At 39.2% G+C, this 8,856-nt stretch overlaps 1 protein-coding gene across 2 annotated transcripts in view; it reads right to left on the bottom strand.

The window, feature by feature from the left end:
- The window catches only part of Rasa2 (RAS p21 protein activator 2), a 123,402-nt gene that overhangs the window by 96,314 nt on the left and 18,232 nt on the right, over positions 1-8,856 (bottom strand). For both annotated transcript variants that reach the window (XM_008850877.3, XM_008850876.3), the window contains exons 2-3: positions 7,580-7,697; positions 3,306-3,409 (exon numbers count right to left, since the gene is read on the bottom strand). In XM_008850877.3, the coding sequence (XP_008849099.1) occupies positions 3,306-3,409; positions 7,580-7,697 (222 nt within the window). The remainder of the gene's footprint in view (positions 1-3,305; positions 3,410-7,579; positions 7,698-8,856) is intronic.

Consider the following 8,856-nt stretch of genomic DNA (forward strand, 5'->3'; position numbering starts at 1 on the left):
CTCTATAACCCAAGCTAGCCTCAAGTCATAGTAATCTTCATGCCTTAGCCTCCCAAGAATTCAGATTATAGGTGTGAGCCTCCATGCTTGCTTATTTTTACCTTAAAAATAAGCAAAGATCAAAGACAACTTTTGGGAAATTATCTCAAGTAACTATGAAAGGCCTTTTCAAAAGATACTGTATGGGGGGGCTAGAGAGATGGTTCAATGGTTAAGAGTTCTTTGCTACTCTTATAGAGGACCCCAGTTCAGTTCCCAGTACCCACATGGCAACACATAACTATGTCTGTAACTCCAGTTTCAAGGGATTAAATACCCTCTTCTGGCCTTCATGACATCTAATGGCCCTTCTTCTGGCTTTCAAAGGCACCAGGTACACACACGGTGCACATCCATACATGCAAACAAATATTCATACCCATAAAACAAAAATAAATAAATCTAAAGAAAAAAATACTATATGAAGGCTATACTATGTGTAATAAAAAACATTGAGCATCTTAACAAGATTAATAATCAAAGTTATGTTCTCAAGTACTGCTGCTGCTAACCAGCACCCCCATCCAATTCATCTACCTCTCTAACATTAAAAGATCAATATCTTCTGTGATAGATATTAATCTCTCCTATTCCTTTTCTCACTTCCTCATGTTCACTGAGGTCACTATACCTAAAACCCTCCTTATTGGCTCCCAGTTAATTCTGTTCATTCCAGAACAGTTTGCAAGTTTTCAGGTAACACAAATTTAATTTGTTGGAAACCAAAGTCTCTTTTCCCCTTTTAGCATGTCCCTCAAAATTGAATGATCAAAGAAGCTTCTTTTGCAATAGATGAAGTCTAGTAAAGAGTTCCACAAACTGGTCACACACAAAGAATAAGTGTTTGTGAGATGCCTAACCCTAAGTGACACATCAACAATGGAGCCTCTACACCTAAGGCTAAGGGAACATAGTGGAACAAGTGGTAGAGAGAATACTAATGCATCTCTCAACTCTCATCAGTGAAGCCTCCTCATGCAACAGAGGGTGATGAATTCAGATAGCCACAACTGGCCAAAGCGCAGAGAATAAGTGACTGCAGAGAGTGTATCCCTAGATAGGACTCCTGTATTAAACCTCACCCACCCAGGTTCAGGGACCACTGCAGGAGAGTGGGCAGAAAAATTTTAAGAGCCAAGGGGTGGTGCATGACCATAAGAAAACAGAGTCTTACAGGCTCCTGGGAACTTGCTCATATGAACTTACAGTAATGGTGGCAGCATGTGCAAGACCCATGCAAACTCAATCACATAAAAACCAGCAGAAAACTAAGGTAATGGAGAGGAGGCCCCAAACTGAGCTGCTATTGGCACCTGATAACTGCTGGGTAAGAACAATTGATCTTCTTTAAGGGAATGATGCTAGATAGGCTGAGCAGGCCCCAATGGATGAACTCACACCAAGAAACAGCTGAGTACACAAACTTGACTTGATAGGCCTTAGCATATATGACAGAATGTATGAAATCCTGTGGGCAGGTTATGGGGGGGGGTGCAGATAGGGAAGGTCTAAATATGACCAAAATGTATTGTATGAAATCCACAAAAATTCAATAAAAAATACATTAAAAATAAATTTTTATTTACTATGTTTTAATTGAATGTTCTTCCAGTGTTTCCTACCTGAGTTACTAACAGCCACAGAAATAATGCCTCTTCTCACATCTCTTCTATCCCCTTGACTGCTAAGTCCTACTTGAAGCCTCTGAAGCACATTCTTTTCATTGGCACTTCCACTGCCCTATTCATCTTGCAGGAAGTACTAGCCTTGCTTCCAATGCCCCAATCACCAATCACCCTATTCTTTTTTTTATTATTATTATGTTCATTTTATGTATATGAGTGTATTGCCTGTATGTATGTGAGTACACCCATGTCGTGCAATACCTCAGAGGTCAGAAGAGGGCTTCGGATTCCCCTGGAACTGGAGTTAAGGATGGTTCGCAGCTGCCATGTGGGTGCTGGGAATCGAACCTGGGTCCTCTGCAAGAGCAGTCAGTGCTCTTAACCACTGAGCCACCTCTCCAGTCCCCAATCACCCTATTCTAAACCACAGCTTCCTACTGACAATTTCTAAACTATAAACTCAACAAATAAAGATCATATAAAGTATATGGATATACAACCACAGAACTATATATACAGGCACTATATTCTTTCTTTTTGGGGGGCGGGTTATTTTTAAGACAGGTCTCTCTGTAGTCCCAGCTGTCCTGGAACTCACTATGTAGACCAGGTTGGCCTTGAACTCACAGAGATCCACCTGCCTCTGCCTCCCGAATGCTAGGATTAAAGGCGTGCACCACCACGCCTGGCTATATTCTTAATGGTTCAAACTTCATAGTTGTTGAAATTTACAATGTTTGTAAAGGTCTACTAAAGCTTGACTCCAATTTATATTCCCAGCCACACTTTATCACTGTTCTCTTAAGTAATATTCCATTAGATGCACCCCAAACAGCATTCACTTTTCCTCCTGGGTCTGTTCATTCCTAGTATCCTGCTACTGTTCTTCCTTTTCCTACATAGGTGGCATGTTAATCGCTCATTAAACAGAATGCACTGTTCTTGCTTCTATGATCCCTAGACATAATGGTCACACCTCCAGAACATACTCTATTAAAATACAGGTTGAACATCCCTAATTCAGAAGAGATGGAATCCAAAAGGCTCTGAAGTATGAGATATTCTGAGTATCCACACAACATTTAAAAAGTTTTGGAGTATTTCAGATTTGGGACTTTAAAAAAATTATTTTTTATGTGTGTGAGTGTTATGCCTGAATGTTAGTGCACCCCTGTTGTGCAGTGCCTGAGGAAGCCAGAAAAGGGCATTAGATCCCCAGGACCTGGAGTTACAAACAGTTGTTAGCTGCCATGTGGGTTCTGGGAACTGAACCTGGGTCCTCTGCAAGACCAGCCAGTGCTCTTAACTGCTGAGTAATCACTTTAGCCCCACCTCTACCTTCTTAAATACCACACTGATCTAGAAAATCTAGATATTAAATGACAGATTAAGGAACAAGCTTAATGAGTATCATGGAAAGGGGATCATGGGTAGGATGGAAACATTAGACTTGACCAGGGGAACAGCAAAAGCCTGTCCACAGCTGAACACGCAAATTAAAAATCAAATGAACATGAAGTCTAGAGAAAAGGATTAGAAATGTTGAGCTATATTATTCTACAGTTTAAAACAACACCTCCTACTTTAAGAATGAATTTAATACCAATGTCGTAATTAAAAATAATTATGAATAGTACCCACCTATACGAAGATCTCTTTGTAAAACATTCTTATCATAAATATAAAAAGACAAATATTGGAAAGTTCTTGGAATTTCAAAGTAAAATTCTTCACTGAAAAATGGGCTAGAGAGAAAAGAGAAAGCTCATTATGTCAAATATTACATAATTTATTATTACTATTAAACAATTCATTATCACTACTAAAATAAAACCATTAACACTCAAATAATATCACTTTCGATAAAAATTAATAAAATTAGCCAGGAATGGCAGCACACACCTTTAATCCCAGCACTCAGGAGGCAGAGGCAGGAGGATCTCTGTGAGTTCAAAGCCAGCCTGGTCGCCATAGTGAATCCAGGACAGCTGTGGCCAGGGATACCCTGTCTCATGGGCCAGGGGTCTTTGAGATCAGCTGCCTCCCTTGCCTCATGCATAAGAGATAGCACCAGAAAAAGGACATTTCAACTGGAACAGAGATGAATAGCCAAAGCCCCTCATCAAAAGCACAGAGGGCCTGGCATAGGGGTAAACTGCTGAGGGAGGGAGGGAGGGAAGGATGGAAGGAGGGAAGGAGGGAGGGATGTCTCATGGGCCAGGGGTCTTTGAGATCAGCTGCCTCCCTTGCCTCATGCATAAGAGATAGCACCAGAAAAAGGACATTTCAACTGGAACAGAGATGAATAGCCAAAGCCCCTCATCAAAAGCACAGAGGGCCTGGCATAGGGGTAAACTGCTGAGGGAGGGAGGGAGGGAAGGATGGAAGGAGGGAAGGAGGGAGGGAGAGGAAAAGATATGTTAAATTTCAAGTTATAAAGAACTTTCCTAATGGTTTTAACATTTGACAAGTCCCAGAAATAAATGAGTATTCCAGTTATCCTACATCTCAGGACTGATAGCCCTTTTAATTTACCTATTCTAGTGAATGTGACATTTATAATGTGATGTAAAACATTCATGGCACCTGCCTCCAGTTTCCCCCTGACTCCTACCTTATACTGTGCAGAACTGCAATTTGCTCCTGTGATTGATTAGTGCTGCTCTCAGCTCTGGTCAGAGAACCTTCTTTTTGGAGTGGGCAGTGGTTAATGCAGAGACTCATAACTGGTCAAAGCACTGAGAGTAAGTAACTGTTGAGTGCTCAGCTCTATATGGGACACCTATATCACCCCTACCAAGGTTCAGGGATTGGAGGGCAGGAGGAGGGGTTGGAAGACCCCAACCCTTCCAGAGGGTACACTGGCAGTTAATGGCTGCTGGGGAAGGGGAAATGATTTTCTTCAGTGTTCTAGCCCATGTTCCAGTAAATAACCTTCTACCCATATTAATGTGAGCAACCCTAATTAAACTCAGTGGTTTTCACACACACACACAGAGAAGAGATCTTGTTGGAAAAGGGTTCAGTGGGTGTGGGAAGGGTTGATAAGGGAGGGTAATGGGGCAAACACAATTTAAAAATATATATGCATGTATGGAATTGTCAAGAACAAATTTAAAAATAAATAAAAATAAAATTTATCTTCCAGAAATTTCCCTTGTCTCCCTCTGTAATCGCCCTACCATACTGATAAGTCAACTAGTGGAATTTCTATCATTACAGATTATGTTTATGTTCACAGTAAGAGAAAATAGTTTTAAACTGTGATAGTGACTTTTGAAGAACAGGAACCTCAACTTTTTCTTTTCTTTTTGAGACAGGGTCTCACTCTATAGCCCAGACTGGCCTGGAACTCAATATATAGACCAGGCCGGCCCTAGACTTGCAGCAATCTTACCTCTACCTACCCCGAGTGCTAGGATTACAGGTGTGCTACCATGCCCTGTGGGAGTCCCTATTTTTTATGACCCCCCCAAAATATAATTCATAGATTTTGCATCTTTAAGGAAAAAATCTTTGTTTTCCCTAAATATCAAAGATTTTCTCCTATGAAACAACTTGTTTTATAAGCTTATTTTATGAACACTATTGTGTTATATTTCAGTGCTGTGAAAACATGAATCTATGAAATACTAATGGATATATTTTGTCAAGGGTACTTCTTTCTTGAGAATGTTTAAAAAACAACAAAAAAAAATCTTTAAAAATATGATCATGATGCTGAGCAGCAGTTTCAGCCTTCTCTGAGTGGTCGCATTCCCCACAACCACTTCCCAGAGGTCCCAGGTTGTACATGGCAGTGACTTTGCCTCTGTGCTGAATATATACTGGGGACAAGGGAGCTTTCTGTTATTTGCAGATCCTAGTCTTAGGAGGACTGATTTAAAAAAACAGGATCATGAAATGCAATACTGTTACAATGTCATATAACTAAACAAGAAGTTGAAATGCAAAGTAAAATACTCTGAGAGAAGCAATTTCTGACATTATCCAGAACATGGGTGACTCAGCTGTTCTGTTGTCATAAAATCTATTCAACTTTATACTATATTTTTCGCTTCAAATGAAACTCAAACTTTAAAAAAAACTGTATCAGTATTGTGTGTGCATGATGTGTATGTGGGAGCACTCATGCTACACAGCATGTGTGTGGAGGTCCAAGGATAACTTTGTGGAGTTGGTTTTCTCCTTCCATTTCTGTGGATTGTGAGGACTGAACTCAAGTCATCAAGCTTGCAAGGCAAGAATTTTACATGCTGAGCCACCTTGTTGGCCTCCAAAACAAACTTCTTAAAGCTGGTCTGTCAAAGTAACTAGTGTGTTCTAAGAAGCCTCAAGAGCGAAACTAATATAAAAACAATTACTAGGCAAAGATGACATGTATAATTACTTCTTTCCTGTGTGTTATTTTATGAACAATTATTAAAGAGAATTTCCTTTATAAATAAACACGTGTACATTTAAATATTTTTAAAGCACACACAGAGCCAAATAAGAACATGAGAATTACTAAGTTATTTGTATCACTATAGTACCCAATCTTAACAATTTAAGCTTCACATTTGATTGCCCAGTCTTTATTTAATAAATTATCAACACATTTGGGAAAAAAAAAAAAAAAAAAAAAAAAAACTAGACAAGGTTGGTTAGGAGCCAAAACTAGATTTGTATGTTATTTAAAACACAAAGTATAAAGAAAACAAAAGGTACTAAAATGTATCCTAAAAATTCAACTGGTCTGAAATACAAATCATGACACACAATATTTCATTCACCACATGTCTGTTTCTACAACTCTCATAACTCCTATTTTGGCTTGTCTCTGAAGAAGACTATATCCTTTCAGAACAGCTTTACATCAGCACCAATACTGCTGCAAGGCAGAGAAGGCAACAAGAATTTACTATGCTATTCTACAAGTGAAATTACACTTTAAAGGATGAAAAGTCTACCTAGGGGTTCACTTCCTGATAATATACTAATATGTAACTTGTAGAAACTTGTGTGTATGTGTATACAGTCTTGTGAGTATGCAAGTGTGTGTGTGTGTGTGTGTGTGTGTGTGTGTGTGTCTAGGCCAGAGGTGAATGCTGGGTTTTTTACTCACTTTCTACCTTAATTTTGAGACAGGGTCTATCATTGAATCTGGAGTTTGTTAATTTGGCTAGACTGGCTGGTCACTGAGCCCCCATCAAACTCATGTCTTGACATACCAAGCTCTGGGATTACAGACAGGTGCCATTGCACCTGGCTTTCTCATATGGGTGCTGGGATCTAACTCAAGTCCTCATGCTTGTGTGACAAGCTCTTTACCAACTGAGCAATCTCTCTAGGCCCAACTTCTAAGATCTTTAAAAACAAATTTATTTTTTGGAGAAATAAAATAATGATATGCTTTGAGAAAAGTTCAAACAAATAGGCAAAATTTAGCCTAGAGAACAGACTAAAGTATTATGATAGTTGTTTTCAAGAACTTGAAAGAGTATCATGTGAAAGACTAAACTTGTTCCCCAGAAACCCAAGGGATAGAGCTAGGAAGAGCTAAGAAAAAAAATACATTCTGAGGCAATGCAAAGCCACATAAAAGCAAGCTCTGCATCTATGTCATTCTCGTGGACATAAACAGAACCCAGCAAACACTTGGCATACAGTAGGATGTCATTTTAATAATCATTAAAGCACTGTCTAAGAGTGAGAATAGTTCAAAGACCAAGCAGACTGCTTAGGAAGCAGTGAACTCCTTGGTCACTGGAACATTATCAAACAAATGCCACATGATCACTTGTCAAAGCTACTGCTAAAAAGCCCAAGAAACAGTTCACCTCAATTAACCCTCAAGTCTCCTTTGAACTCTTAAATATACAAAATTATGAAAATGTATCTTACGAAAGATAATTTCCAATATTTCTACCAACCTTAAAGATTTTTCAACAACTTGGGTACGATAAACTTCTTCTTGGTCCAAATTTATAGTACAGAAACAATCTCTCATTTTGTTGGGTCCCAGATATGGCAATAAATTTTTTGCTTCACCTGTTGGCACAAAAATTAAGTTATATTACATATCCTTAGTTATATCACACTAAGCCTTAATGAATTCAGTCTAAAAGAACAGTTTGTATGTAGCATACAAAGAAACCAAAAAGCAATGATCAGAGAAAGATTAAGTTGATCTAAAGATTAAGCCTAGATATGACTGAGGGCTGTGGCTAAAACCCAGACTAACCTTCCCTGAGAATTCTGTAACAAAGTACTTTTTATTAAAAGGGAAAAAAATAGGGCTGGAGAGATGGCTTAGCAGTTCAGAGCACTGGCTGTTCTTGCAGAAGATCCAAGTTTGAATTCCCAATTACCTACATGGCAGCTAACAACCATTCATAACTCCAGGTCCAGGGGATCTGACACCTTCTGACCTCTGCAGCATTGCAACGACATGAATGCACTTACATACAAGCAATACACTCATACATATAAAAAATAATAAATAAAAATTTTTTAAAAAGTCAGGCGTGGTGGCACATGCCTTTAATCTCAGCACTCGGGAGGCAGAGGCAGGTGGATCTCTGAGTTCAAGGCCAGCCTGGTTTACATAGTGAGTTCCAGGCCAACTGGGGCTACAAGGGAGAACATGTCTCAAAAAGACCAAAAATTAAATAAATAAATAAATAAATAAAATTTAAAAATAAATTTAAATAAATTTCAAAAGGGACATGGGGCTGTAGAGATGGCTCAGCAGTTAAGAGCACTGGCTGTTCTTGCAGAAGACCCGGGTTTGAATCACTGCACCCACATGGCAGTTAATCATCCGTAACTCCAGTTCCAGGGGATCCAACTCCCTCTTCTATCTTCTGCAGGTACTGCATGACATGGGTGCACTTACATACATGCAGGCATAACATTCATACACATAAAATAAAAGTAAGTAAATCAAAAAACTTTTTTTTAAAAAAAGGGAAAAAGAACCTGTAGTGTGGTGGCAATGGCCTTTAATCGCAGCCCTCAGGAGGCAAAGGCAGCCAGATCTCTGTGAGATAAAGGCTAGCCTGGTCCACACAGTGACTTCTAGGCAGGCTGGAACTAGGGAGTCCCTGTCAAAACAACAGCAACAAAACCAACCAACCAACCAACCAACCAACCTAAACAACCAACCAACCAACCAACCAGAGATTTAAAAGAGAAAAACAGTTCATAA

Source organism: Nannospalax galili, unplaced genomic scaffold (assembly GCF_000622305.1).
Source record: "Nannospalax galili isolate Female #2095 unplaced genomic scaffold, S.galili_v1.0 scaffold1585, whole genome shotgun sequence".
In the NCBI taxonomy this organism is placed as follows: domain Eukaryota; kingdom Metazoa; phylum Chordata; class Mammalia; order Rodentia; family Spalacidae; genus Nannospalax; species Nannospalax galili.